Source organism: Heterodontus francisci, chromosome 9, assembly GCF_036365525.1.
Source record: "Heterodontus francisci isolate sHetFra1 chromosome 9, sHetFra1.hap1, whole genome shotgun sequence".
In the NCBI taxonomy this organism is placed as follows: Eukaryota; Metazoa; Chordata; class Chondrichthyes; order Heterodontiformes; family Heterodontidae; genus Heterodontus; species Heterodontus francisci.
Genome location: NC_090379.1, coordinates 61,417,079 through 61,432,379, shown reverse-complemented (window position 1 = coordinate 61,432,379; position 15,301 = coordinate 61,417,079). Strand labels below are relative to the sequence as shown.

Sequence of the window (15,301 nt, the reverse complement as noted above, 5' to 3'; positions counted from 1 at the left end):
TTTTCTGTCCCTATTTGCATGTGTGTATCGTATATCCACAGGTGTAAATCGTATTAGAGTTTAAGTTTAAGGTTTAATAAATTTCACTTTTCTCTTTTAAACCAAGAAAGCCTGTTTATGTTCATTTCTTTGCCTTATAATTGGAAAGCTGTGAACAAGGATTCACAAAGGTGGAGTTCAAAACAGTGTGTTTAAAATTAAACCTGTTACAATAAGACCAGGTGAAGACAATAACAGACCCCTAGACACCTTTCTCACCTGGTCGTAACACCAAACACATTCACTTAAACAAGAAAATCAAAAAATTCAGGAGACACAATAAGGAGGTAATCTCAGAATTCACGTTTGTGTTCTAAACTACGTTGTACAGTGTCATCCCACCTAATGATCCACTGTTCCATTTTATAGACGAATAGACAGAAGCATAGTGCCCTCTATTGCATTAACAAAAAATACTCTGTTATTGAGGAAAAACAAATCACATACCAAGCATTGACCCTTTTTTAAGGTCTCCTAGTAACTCGTTAAATTGAATGGAAAATCCAGACAATTGAGCAAACCAAACAGTGACATTCTGAAAATATACTGGCTACAGTTAAGACCATTTTCCCAGCAATTTTATGAATACAATAATGAAACTGTACATAACTACTGCAGGAGTTAACAATACGTATTTTATAAAACAAATGTTGAGCTTATGATTCTGTAAAGTAATTAAACCATAATAATTAAAATTGAAATTAAAACAATTTCCAACAAAGTGAATATTGGATAATGATGATTAGGAACCGGTATATACTCAATTTTCATTAATCCTAATAGTCAGGGCCACTGATTTATGGTGACTAAGTCAAATTTAGCTTTTATACATGGTATTCTGAGATTTTTGCTAGTGTTTTGGGATCAAATTTTGCAATTTTATGTTTTGCTTGTCAAAATCATAAATCCTTGATCATGATAATACTGCATATGAAGGTCACAAGCACTTTGATGGCCCAAATTATTTGGAACTAGTTAGATGTGTATCTTTAAAGAGGAAGTTTCACAATTATTGCTTTTCATAGAAATAAACAGGTAATGAATAATTACTATAACACCAGCATCTTTTTAACTACACATTTCTGTCAATCTTTTTTGATTTTTTTTATTTAAAAACAATGCATACTATTTGCACCATGAGAGGAAATGACAGATATGTAGACTTGGGGGAGTTACTGAATCTAATACAAGACTACTCTATTATTGGGTAGTTTATCTCCTGCCAGAAATAGGCACTCGCTCCTTCATAACTGATCCCTCATACTGCCTGGCAAAGAATGGATGCAACTTCTTCATCTCACGCCCATCTGTGAATCAATTTTTACTAGGATAAGCTAACAGCCAAAGTGGTGGAAAGTGAATACATTCAATATTATGCTGTGGAGTCACTGATTTTAAAATATTATTTGTGTCATAATTCTGAATCAACAGACTGATATAATTTCTAAGAGTTCAAAGAGTTTTTCAAAAGTTCTTCAAATCAATTTAACATTAATGTTGCCGATGACAAAGAGTAGAAATTCTAATGATCAATGATGGGCAGCACAGTGGCGCAGTGGTTAGCACTGCAGCCTCACAACTCCAGGGACCCGGGTTCGATTCTGGGTACTGCCTGTGCGGAGTTTGAAAGTTCTCCCTGTGACGGCGTGGGTTTTCGCCGGGTGCTCCAGTTTCCTCCCACAGCCAAAGACTTGCAGGTTGATAGGTGAATTGGCCATTGTAAATTGCCCCTAGTATAGGTAGGTGGTAGGGAATATGGGATTACTGCAGGGTTAGTATAAATGGGTGGTTGTTGGTCGGCACAGACTTGGTGGGCCGAAGGGCCTGTTTCAGTGCTGTATCTCTAAATAAATAAATAAAATAAAAAGCCCAGAGATTATAACTTCACAAATTATTGGGTCTGGGATTATGATAATACATATTTCTACTGTTGTAGGATACAAGATTTACTATAGAGTATTTAAATTAGTGGCCTTGAGTGGTAGAAATAATACCATAATGCAAACCGAACCCATAGTTTTGCTCCAAACATGTACACTGAAATTTTTGGATCAACATAGCTGCCAAAGAATGTTCTAGAATTTTATTAGTAGTTTTACATAAAATTAACTCCTAACAACACTATATTGAATACAATATCAATACATTCTTTTAAAATGGAGATTTGAAAAAAACCCAACTGAAAAAATGTGTATAATTTTTATACCTGATTTAATTTTAATAAAATTCCTACTCGACAGTGACTTTTGTGCAGCAAATCAAAATGATTATACTCTTTTCTGCATGTAATAAAAAACTCATGTCTATTAATGACCCTATAACAAGCAGAGTGAAATTTCAACGACACTGAATATGTGTTTTTCTACAGTATTGTAATCGACAAATAAAATATTTCTCCATCTCACACAAAACTGTTTGCTCTTCTCACCCAGTGCTGCTGCAGAGGAGTCAGATGGCACATCTCTGAGAGAAACATAATGGATGTTGTTGCTAGGCAACTGCTGGAGGCCTTGATTTAGAGTCTGTGTTGCATTACAGTGTGGTGCGGAACTCTGTGTCATCTTGTCAGAATGCACTGGAGGTGCTTCAACAGGATGGATGTTGCTTGTTGTGAATGCTGAAGTCAACATTCGTGACTAAAAGACAAATATAAAAAGAACCTATTATGGTCATTGTACAATAATACTCAACTGTATAGCAGACAATTTTTTGTTAAGCAATGCAATTAAATGTGAAGCAAGGTTTAGGAAATTATACATTATATATATACCTTAAGTAATATACCATTCTAAAATTAATTCTTGCTCGGCCCATATAATTAGTGAATAATGAAGCAATGAACATAATTTTTCATGTAAACCGTTTACAGATCTGCATTTCCAACGGTAAGAATGGGACTACTGATCCATTGGTAAGCATTCATTGAACAGACTGAAAAAGGAATCAATAAATGTAATATCAAAATTACCCTTATTGCGACATATACTCACTTTAGTTTAGAGATACAGCACTGAAACAGGCCCTTCGGCCCACCGAGTCTGTGCCGACCATCAACCACCCATTTACACTAATCCTACACTAATTCCATATTCCTACCACATCCCCACCTGTCCCTATATTCCCCTACCACCTACCTGTACTAGGGGCAATTTATAATGGCCAATTTACCTATCAACCTGCAAGTCTTTGGCATGTGTGAGGAAACCGGAGCACCCGGAGGAAACCCACGCAGACACAGGGAGAACTTGCAAACTCCACACAGGCAGTACCCAGAATTGAACCCGGGTCGCTGGAGCTGTGAGGCTGCGGTGCTAACCACTGCGCCACTGTGCCGTTACAACGTTACATAGAATTCAATAATATCCTAGCTGATCTCTGGTGATGTGGCTCAGGATAAGTTAGGTGATATGCAAGTTATATAATTATGGATGTCAATATATCAGGGCCACTGATTTATGGTAGTGTGACCACAGAAATTAAAGTTATATGTATAGGAAATGTACAATAATTGCAATGTATCGATATTAAAAATCTTACAGCTGCATGCACATCCTGTCAACTTTGATTATATATTCCTATGTCCACATCTAGAATGGAAACTATGTATATAAACTTACCACAGTTATCAAGGACAATTAGGGGTGGGCAATAAATGTTGGTTTGCGAATGACGCCTACATCCCATGTGTGAATTTAAAAAAGCCTCCTGTCAATGGAGGTGCTGTAATGTGGCAAGTTTACATAACTAGTTTCCATTATAACAAAAACAAGAAATGCTGGAATCACTCAGCAGGTCTGGCAGCATCTGTGGAAAGAGAAGCAGAGTTAAAGTTTCGGGTCAGTGACACTTCTTCGGAGTTCCGAAGAAGGGTCACTGACCCGAAACGTTAACTCTGCTTCTCTTTCCACAGATGCTGCCAGACCTGCTGAGTGATTCCAGCATTTCTTGTTTTTGTTTCAGATTTCCAGCATCCGCAGTATTTTGCTTTTAGTTTCCATTATAAACCTGGACATAGAACATCATAATCAAAATATTAAAATAAAAATAGAACATGTGACTTAAAAATATCAAATTATATCTGCATGCCCTGGTCCAATAATCCCCCACACTACAGCACCATGAGATACAAACTAATATCCATACTATATATTTTGCAGATGATGCACATGTCCTGTCCATACTTGCTATGTCACAATTTTTGTGATTGTTATTATAAATGCTTATTTTAAATTACAATACTTACATCAACATGTCTGCATTTCATAATGGCAAAAACTGTCAACATTGTAACATTAACATTAAGCTATATGACCTTGATTAGTATATTACCTGTACATTCCTGCCTGAAACAAGTGGGTGCCAGGGCTGAACATGTGAAAACCCCAAAATAATGGCAGCCATACTAGGAGCAAGAACCGGGTACTAAGTGGTGTATTGCCATTTTTCATCTTTTACTGAGCACAAGCTGTGAAAATCAGTCGCTCAATCTCCTAAATCAGGTCATAGTAACAGGAGTAGACATTTCAACCCTCAAGCCGATTCCACCATTCTATTAGAGCAAAACTGATGTGCACAGACTTGAGCAAAAAATCTAAACTGACATCCAGTGCAGTACTAAGTGAATGCTGCACTGTTGGAGGTGCCGTCTTTTCAGATAAGACGTTAAACCAAGGCTCCTTCTGCCCTATCGAGTAGATATAAAAGATCCCACGGCACAATTTAGAAGAGCAGGGGTGTTATCCCCAATGTCCTGGCCTATACTTATTCCTCAACCAACAGGAATAAAAAAAAAAAATCAGATCAGCTCGTCATTATTACACTGCTGTTTGTGGGACCTTGCCTCTCAAAAATTGGCTGCCACATTTCCCACATGATAACAGTGACGACACTTCAAAAGTAAGTCATTGGCTGGAGAGCACTTTGGAATGTCCCAAGATCATGAAAGGTGCTCCATAAATGCAAGACTTGTCATAATTTAATCCTTTACGTTCAGTATCATTCTGGTGAATAAGGAATGAACACATATTTGGAAATAGTGTGATTGCATTTATTTTGTGTCTTGTAATACCGTCATGTTTTGGGATTTTTCAATAGAAGGAAACTGAAAAAACTGTTACTGTAAAATGTTGAGTTTAAGGAGCAAAGTTTGGTTTGGCGGTGGCAGTGAGGGAAAGGGGGGTGGTACGGAAGAGGAGGAATTCCCAAAAAAGGGGGGCTAAATATCCTGGCCTAAACACTAAAGTTGTCTTCCCCAAAGATTGTAAACGATAAGCAAATTATTGGCCAGTTTAGGTAATCAATAAACACATCACACCTATTCTTCTTTGGCCTCCTTGTCTCGAGAGACAATGGGTAAGCGCCTAGAGGTGGTCAGTGGTTTGTGCAGCAGCGCCTGGAGTAGCTATAAAGGTCGATTCTAGAGTGACAGATACTTCCACAGGGGCTGCAGATAAAATTGGTTGTCGGGGCTGTTACACAGTTGGCTCTCTCCTTGCACTTCTGTCTTTTTTCCTGACAACTGCTAAGTCTCTTCGACTCGCCACTTTTTAGCCCCACCTTTATGGCTGTCCGCCAGCTCTGGCGATCACTGGCAACTGACTCCCACGTCTTGTGGTCTATGTCACAGGACTTCATGTCACGCTTGCAGGCGTCTTTAAAGCGGAGACATGGACAGCCGGTAGGTCCGATACCAGTGACAAGCTCGCTGTCCAATGCATCCTTGGGGATCCTGCCATCTTCCATGCGGCTCACATGGCCAAGCCATCACAAACACTGCTGGCTCAGTAGGGTGTATATGCTGGGGATATTGGCTGCCTCGAGGACCTCTGCATTGGAGATACGGTCCTGCCACCTGATGCCAAGGATTCTCCGGAGGCAGCGAAGATGGAATGAGTTGAGACGTCGCTCTTGGCTGACATACGTTGTCCAGGCCTCGCTGCCGTAGAGCAAGGTACTGAGGACACAGCCTTGAAACACTCGGACTTTTGTGTTCAGTGTCAGTGCACCATTTTCCCACACCCTATTGGCCAGACTGGACATAGCAGCAGACGCCTTTCCCATGCGCTTGTTGATTTCTGCATCGAGAGACAGGTTACTGGTGATAGTTGAGCCTAGGTAGGTGAACTCTTGAACCACTTCCAGAGCGTGGTCGCCAATACTGATGGATGGAGCATTTCTGACGTCCTGTCGCATGATGCTAGTTTTCTTGAGGCTGACGGTTAGGCCAAATTCGTTGCAGGCAGCCGCAATCCTGTCGATGAGTCTCTGCATGCTTCTGTGTGGGATGTTAATGCAGTATCGTCAACAAAGAGGAGTTCCCTGATGAGGACTTTCCGTACTTTGGCCTTCGCTCTAAGACGGGCAAGGCTGAACAACCTGCCATCTGATCTTGTGGAGGAGAATTCCTTCTTCTGAAGACTTGAACGCATGTGAGAGCAGCAGTGAGAAGATGATCCCAAACAGCGTAGGTGCGAGAACACAGCCCTGTTTCACGCCACTCAGGATAGGAAAGGGGTCTGATGAGGCACCGCTATGCTGAATTGTGCCTTTCATATTGTCATGGAATGAGGTGATGATACTTAGTAGCTTTGGTGGACATCCGATCTCTGCTAGTTGTCTGTGGAGACCACGTCTGCGGACGAGGTCAAAGGCTCTTGTGAGATCTATGAAGGCAACGTAGAAGTGCATCTGTTGTTTGCGGCATTTATCCTGTAGCTGGCGAAGGGAGAACAGCATATCTCTGCTCGAAAGCCGCACTGTGCCTAGGGTAGACACGCTCAGCCAGCTTCTGGAGTCTGTTTAAAACGACTCCAGCGAAGGCTTTCCCCACTATGCTGAGCAGGGAGATTCCACGTTAGTTGTTGCAGTCATCGCAGTCACCCTTGTTCTTATAGAGGGTGATGATACTGGCATCACGAATGTCCTGTGGTACTGCTCCCTCATTCCAGCACAGGCAAAGCAGTTCATGTAGTGCTGAGAGTATGGCAGGCTTGGCACTCTTGATTATTTCAGGGGTAGTGCCATCCTTTCCAGGAGCTTTTCCACTAACTAGAGAATCAATGGCATCACTGAGTTACGATTTTGTTGGCTGTTTGTCCAGCTCATCCATGACTGGCAGAGACTGGGCTGCATTGAGGGTGGCATCAGCGACATTTTCCTGGAGTACAGTTCTAGGTAGTGGTCCATTTGCTTGCGTTGGTCAGTGATCGTTTCCCCTGATTTAGACTTGAGCGGGGCGATCTTCTTGATGGTTGGCCCAAAAGCTCTCTTAATGCCATCATACATTCCTCTGATGCTTCCGGTGTCGGAGGCCAGCTGAATATGACTGCATAGGTGTTGCCAGTAGTCATTTCCACAACGCCTGGCTGTTCTTTGTGCAGCGCTTCTAGCTACTTTAAGTGCTATGGATGTTAACTCATTGAGGTGTTTCTTGTATTTCAACAGTGCAGTGCGCTTAATGGCTGTGACAGGTTCCAGCTCTTCAAAGTGAGATTGAAACGAGTCTGCATTCCGCTTCTCACGTTTGCCAAAGGTGGTCAATGCTGAATCATAGATGGCGTCTCTGATGTGGGCCCACTTCATCGCTGCATCCCCTGCAGGAGTGTTTTGAAGGGCTTTTTCAAGTGAATTTAGAAACTTATGTAACAGCTGTGGATAAGAAGTTTCACCTATTACAAAATCAAAATATTGCAGATGCTGGAAATTTGAAATAAAATCAGAAAATGTTGGAAATACTCTACAGGTCATGCTGCATTTGCGGACACAAAGTTAACATTTCAGGTTAACCTTTCATCACATCTATTATGTTGGGAAGTCCTGAGTGTTCAGTAGGGATCATCTGGCAGGCCTTCCCTACTGGTTGCGAAATTGGAGATAAAAATGTCAATAACCTAGTCTGTCAGTCAGATTCTATGAAGGCTGTAACATCGGTCAGGTTTTTAAAACAAGAAGCTGCAAGGGCAGACTTTCACCACAAGGAACAGAATTAAGGAGTGTTGCTACACGGTGAATTGAAGGTAATCTTGCAACACGGGTAAGAAATTAGTTGAGAAAAGGGACAGAACTAGAATAAGAATGATTGGACTGAATTTTACTGGCGTACCGTAAATCACGGCGGCACGCTCTGATCTCGGCGGCCCGCCTGCGCGGAGTAGCCGTCGCTGAGCTCCCGCGATATTTCGCATAAGGACTCATTTAAATGGAGGCGGCGGAACAGCCGCCCCCGATGACATAGAGGGGCGGCCACTCCAACCCGGCAACGGCGTCCAGCGCCACCATGCAGGCACCTGCGCCATTTTTTTTTAGGGCTTCAAATCCTTACCGGTAATTATAATATTTAAAGGTGCCACTGCAATTAAAAGTGGAAATGAAATTTAAATGCAACTTTGAAACCCCTCTCCCACCCCCTCACTGAGTAAACAAAAAACAAAATGGCCTATCCCACCAAAAAAACACCTTTTGTTATGCCAAACTTTCACCACCCCGCCACCCCCCAACTTCAGCACCTTTGACCCTCAATCCCTTCCTAGCAACCCACGACCAATCCGAATCACCATATCTGCGTGGTTCGGCCACTGGGACAAGGTAAGTTAATTTGCATGTTTTAAACTACATTTTAATATTAAAATGAAGGCTCCGCCACCAAGTGGTGGGGCGGCTGCATTGAGGCCTCGCCGCTGCCGGCAAAATGTGGCGAGGCCTTCTCAGCTTCAGGGGTCGTGGCGGGCCTCTCCTGGAAGGATTTTCCGGGTCCCCCCCCACCCCCACCTCCTACCACAACCCCCACTGCCAGAGGGCTAGTAAAATTCAGCCCATTGTCTCTAATTGGCAAACAATGATAAGTGGCATCCACCAGAGATCAATATGGAGGCCACAGCTTTTCACTATTAATACAAAAGTTTGCAGATAATACCAAGTTAGAACATTTAAGTGAATAGTGAAGAATGACAGAAAATTGCTAAAGGTTATGGATATATTATGTAGAGAAAGGGAGAAGCGACTGCAGATGCTGTTTTAATGTTACAAAGTATGTACGAACACACTCTAGAAGCAGGAATAGCAAATTGGGGCACAATCTAAATGGGAAAAATCTTGGGAGGCAGCTGAACAAAGCTCAGTATAGCAAAGACCTTTCTGTTGTACTCAACTGAGTTGGCGGGGGTGGGGGGGGAGGGGGAAGAAACAGTGAATCAGTGAATAAGATCTATGCAAAGAATAATGGTTGAAAAAAAATTAAAGGCTCTTTATCTGAATGGTCGAAGCATACGTAGGATGAGAGATGAACTAATGTCACAAAAAGAGAAAAATGGTTTAAATGTAATTGTCAATATAGAGACAAAATCACAGAATTGTTGCAACACAGCAGGCCATTATGCCCATCGTGTCTGCAACAGCTCTCCAAGCAAGCAATTCACTTAGTGTCAATCCCCCGGCCTTCTCCTCAGAAGGCAGCACATTCTTCTTTTTCAGGTTATTATTTAATACCCTTTTGAATGCCTCAAGTGAACCTGCCTCCACCACACTCTCTGGCAGTGCATTCCGGATCCTAACCACTCGCTGCATGGAAAAGCTTTTCCTCATGTCATTTTTGCTTCTTTTGCCAATTACCTTAAATCTGTGCCCTCTTGTTCTTGATCCTTACACGAGTGGGAACAATTTCTCCCCAACTACTCTGTCTAGGCCCCTCATGATTTTGAATACCTCTATCAAATATCCTCAGCCTTTTCTTCTCCAAGGAAAACAGTCCTAACTTAGAGTCATAGAGTTATACAGCAAAGAAACAGGCCCTTCGGCCCAACGCGTCTGCGCTGACCGTCAGGCACCCATCCAATCTAATCCCATTTTCCCGCACATGGCCCGTAGCCTTGTATGCTATGGCGTTTCAAGTGCTCATCTAAATACTTATTAAATGTCATGAGGGTTCCTGTCTCTACCACCCCTTCAGGCAGTGTGTTCCAGATTCCAACCACCCACAGGGTGAAAACTTTTTTCCTCAACTCCCCTCTAAACCTCCTACCCCTTACCTTGAATCCATGCCCCCTGGTTATTGACACCTCTGCGAAGAGAAAGAGTTTCTTCCTATCTATCCCCCTCATAATTTTGTATACCTCAATCAGGTCCCCTCTCAGCCTTCTCTGCTCTCAGGAAAACAACCCCAGCCTATCCAGTCTCTCTTCATAGCTGAAAGGCTCCAGCCCAGGCAACATCCTGGTGAATCTCCTCTGCACCCTCTCTCATGCAATCACTTCCTTCGTATAGAGTGGTGACCAGAACTGTACACAGTACTTCAGCTGTGGCCTAACCAGCATTTTATACAGCTCTAACATAACCTCTCTGCTCTTATATGCTATGCCTTGGCTAATAAAGGCAAGTATCCCGTATGCCTTCCTAACCACCTTATCTACCTGTGCTGCTGCCTTCAGTGATCTATGGACAAGCACCCCAAGGTCCCTCTGTGCCTCTGTACTCCCTAGGGACCTACCATCCATTGTATATTCCCTTGTCTTGTTAGTCCTCCCAAAGTGCATCACCTCACACTTCTCAGGATTAAATTCCATTTGCCACTGCTCTGCCCATCTTACCAGCCCAACAATATCGTCCTGTAATCGAAAGCTTTCCTCCTCACTAGTTACAAAACCACCAATTTTAGTGTCATCTGCTAACTTACTGATCATACCTCCTATGTTCACGTCTAAATCATTAATATACACTACAAACAGTAAGAGTCCCAGCACCCATCCCTGCGGTACACCACCGGTCACAGGCTTCCATTCGCAACAACAACCCTCGACCATCACCCTCTGCCTCCTTCCACTAAGCCAATTTTGGATCCAATTTGTCAAATTACCCTGGATCCGATGGGCTCTTACCTTCTTAACCAATCTCCCATGCGTGATCTTATCAAAAGTTTTACTGAAGTCCATATAGACTACATCAACTGCTTTACCCTCATCTACACATCTGGCATCCTCCTTGAAAAATTCAGTCAAATTTGTTAGACATGATCTCCCCCTGACAAAGCCATGCTGATTAATCCCTGCCTCTCCAAGTGGAGATTAATCCTGTCCCTCAGAATTTTTTCCAATAATTTCCCTACCACTGACGTTAGACTCACAGGCCTATAATTACCTGGTTCTCCAATCTATCTTCATAACTGAAATTCCTCATGCCTAGAACCATTCTCGTTAATCTTTTCTGCACTCTTTCAAATGCTTTCATATCTTTCCTTAAATGTGGCACCCAGAACCGGGCGCAATACTCCAGCTGAGGCCAAACTAGTGTCTTAAACAAGTTCAACATAACCCCCTTGCTCTTGTACTCTGCCCTTATTAATAAAGTCCAGGATACTGTATGCTTTATTGGCCGCTCTCTCAACCTGTCCTGCCACCTTCAATGACTTTTATTTTTATTTTATTATTATTTAGAGATACAGCACTGAAACAGGCCCTTCGGCCCACCGAGTCTGTGCCGACCAACAACCACCCATTTATACTAACCCTGCAGTAATCCCATATTCCCTATCACCTACCTACACTAGGGGCAATTTACAGTGGCCAATTTACCTATCAACCTGCAAGTCTTTGGCTGTGGGAGGAAACCGGAGCACCCGGCGAAAATCCACGCGGTCACAGGGAGAACTTGCAAACTCCAAACCTATGTAGATATACACCCAGGTTGCTCTACTCCTGCACCCACTTTAGAATTGTACCCTTTATTTTATGTTGCCTCTCCATGTTCTTCCTACCAAAATTAATCACTTCACATTTCTCCGCATTGAACTTCATCTGTCATTCGTTCACCCATTCCACCAGCTTGTCTGTGCCTTTTTGAAGTTCTATACTATCCTCACAGTTCACAATGCTTCCAAATTTCAGATCATCTGCAAATTTTGAAATTGTGTCCTGTACACCAAGGTCTAAGTCACTAATATATATCAGGAAGAGCAAGGTTTACAACACTGACCCCTGGGGATTTCCACTACATACCTTCCTCCAGCATGAAAAACATCCATTAACCACTACTCTCTGTTTCCTTTCACTCAGCCAATTTCATATCCATGTTGCTATTGTCCCTTTTATTTCATGAGCTATAACTTTGCTCACAGTCTGTTGTGTGGCATTGGATCAAATGCCTTTTGGAAGTCCATTGTCATCACATTAACAGCATTGCCCTCATCAACCCTCTCAGTTACCCCTTCAAAAAACTCCAGCAAGTTAATTAAACAAGATTTTCCCTTAACAAATCCACGGTGCCTTTCCTTAATTAACCCGCATTTGTCCATATGACTATTAATTTTGTCCCAAATTATTATTCCTCGGTTTCCCCACCACCGAAGTGAAACTGACTGGCCTGTAGTTGCTGGGCCTATCTTTACATACGTTTTTGATCATCTGCAATTCTTCAGTCCTCTGGCACCATCCGAGTCTAAGGAAGACTGGAAAATTATGGCCGGGGCCTCCGCAATTTCCACTCTCACTTCCCTCAGTATCCTTGGATGCATCTCATCTGGTTCTGGTGCCTTATCAACTTTAAGTATAGACTGCTTATGTAATATGTCCTCCTTATCAATTTTAAATGCTTCCAGTGTATTAATTACCTCCTCTTTCACTGTGGCCTGGGTAGCATCTTCTTCCTTGGCAAAGACAGATGCAAAGTAGTCATTTAGTACCCCAGCTAGTCCCCCTGCCTCCATGCATATATCCCCCTTTTGGTCCCTAATCGGCTCTACTCCATCATTTTACTATTTATATGCCTATAGAAGACTTTGGGATTCCCTTTTATGTTAGCTGCCAGTTTCTTTTCATACTCTCTCTTTGCTTCTCTTATTTGATATTTCACTTGCCTGCTGAACCTTCTATATTCAGCCTGGTTTTCCACTGTATTATCATGATTACAAGGTGAACAAGGTTGAGAAGTAAACATTCCAGTACATTTCGAAAAGGAGGAATAGCCCTGATAATAAAGGATGACATAAGGACAGTGGTGAGAAAGGATCTTGCGCAGAAAATCAGGAAGTAGTATCAGTATAGATGGGATTAGGAATAATAAAGGTCTGAAAAAGCTGATGGGAGTAGTTTATAGGCCTTCTAACAGTAATTATACTGTTGGACACAGCATTAAGCAAGAAATAATTGGAGCTTGTAACAGAGGTAATGTAAGAATTATGGGGGACTAACCTTTTTATAGACTGGGCAAATCAAATTGGCAAAGGTAGTCTGAAGATGAGTGTGTAGAATGCTTTGGTGACAATTTTCTGGAACAATACGTTGTGTAACCAACTAGAGATAAAGCTATTTTAGAACTAGTATTGCGCAATGAGACATGGTTAATTAGTAATCTCATAATAAAAGAATCTCTGGGAAAAGGTGATCATAATACAACTGAATTCCATACTCAGTTTGAAAGTGACATCCTCGAGTCCCAGAACAAGAATCTTAAACAAAGCCAAATACATAGATATGAGGGGAGAACTGGCTGAGGTTGATTGGGTAAATAGACTAAAAGGTATAGCGGTAAATGAACAGCGGGAAACATTTAAAGGAACAATTCAAAAGGTTCAGCAACAGTACATTCCATTAAAAAACAAAATCTCAGCAAGAAAGATCCATCTGTGGCTCACTAAAGAAGTTGAAGATACTATTAGATTAAAAGAAGAGAATTATCACGTTGTAAAGAATAGTTATAAGGTTAAGGATTGGGAATGTTTTAGAAACCCACAAATGACAATCAAAAAGTTGATAAAAAGGGGGAAAAATTGAATGAGAGGAAACTAGCCGGGAATATAAAAATTGTAAGAGCTTCTACAAGTATATAAAAAGGAGAAGAATAGCTAAAGTAAATATTGGTCCCTTTGCCATGAGACAGGAGAAATTATCGTGGGGAATGAGGAAATGGCAGAGACATTGAACAAATACTTGGTGTCTGTCTTCATAGAAGACAACACAAATTATATACCAGAAATACAGGGAAACCTAGCCAAAAGCACAAACATGAAAAACCTAGTTTAAGGCAGGCACATGGCAAAAAAAATGATAAAACAAAGTAAAATAAAATAGGGGCCAGCCATGCTCTGAAATTATTGAACTCAATGTTCAGTCTGGTAGGCTGTGGAGTGCCTAATCGGAAAATGAGGTGCTGTTCCTCGAGCTTGCGTTGATGTTCACTGGAACACTGCAGCAGGCCAAGGACAGACATGTGGGCATGAGAGCAGGAGTGTGTGTTGAAATGGCAAGCAATCGGAAGCTCAGGGTCATGCTTGTGGACTGAGGGGAGGTGTTCCGCAAAGCGGTCACCCAATCTGTGTTTGGTCTCCCCAGTGTAGAGGAGATCGTATTGTGAGCAGCGAACACAGTGTACTAAATTGAAAGAAGTGCAAGTAAATCGCTGCTTCACCTGAAGGAGTGTTTGGGTCCTTGGATGCTGAGGTAAAAGGGCAGGTATTACACCTCCTGCAATTGCGTGGGAAGCGGATGAGGTGTCAGGGGTAATGGAAGAGTGGACCAGGGTGTCGCAGAGGGAACAATCCCTTTGAAATGCTGACAGGGGAGGGGAGGGGAGGAAGCGTTTGGCAAGACCTGTTCATTATTTTTTCATTAACACTCTCTGCACTAATTCTATGTCTTTCACCACACCATTAGTGCACGTGCTCTTTGGCCTTGCCCCATGACCTCCTTGTCAGATAATCTCTCTGGCACTCTGTCCTATCACACACCTTCCCTTTTGTTCCCTTCCACCAACCCCCCCACCCCTGCTTTACTTGCTTAAAATCTATTACATTTCTGCCAGTTCTGATAAAAGGTCACAGACCTGAAACATTAGCTCTGCTTCTCTCCACAAATGCTGCCAGATCTGCTGAGTATTTCCAGCACTTTGTTTTTATTTCAGATTTCCAGTATCGCAGTATTTTGTTTTTATTTTATAGAAAGTTAGCATGCAGGTACAGCAAGCAATTAGGAAGGTAAATGGCATGTTGGCTTTGATTGCAAGGGGATTGGAACATACACACAAGAATAAGGAAGCCTTGCTACAATTCTACAGGGTTTTGGTGAGACCATACTTGGAGTACTATGCACAGTTTTGGTTTCCAGATCTAAAGAAGGATATATTTGCCTTGGAGAATGTACAGCAAAGGTTCAGTCGATTGGTCCCTGGGATGAGAGGGTTTTCCAATGGTGAGAGGCTGAGTAAATTGGCCCTATACTCTCTGGAGTTTATAACGAGAGGTGATCTCATTGAAACATACAAGATTCTGAAGGGGCTGTTC

General features: G+C 42.1%; 1 protein-coding gene across 4 annotated transcripts in view; it reads right to left on the bottom strand.

The window, feature by feature from the left end:
• Positions 1 to 15,301, bottom strand: part of kiaa0586 (KIAA0586 ortholog) — a 654,782-nt gene that overhangs the window by 575,706 nt on the left and 63,775 nt on the right. For all 4 annotated transcript variants that reach the window (XM_068039229.1, XM_068039231.1, XM_068039232.1 and 1 more), the window contains exon 7: positions 2,468 to 2,675. In XM_068039229.1, the coding sequence (XP_067895330.1) occupies positions 2,468 to 2,675 (208 nt within the window). The remainder of the gene's footprint in view (positions 1 to 2,467; positions 2,676 to 15,301) is intronic.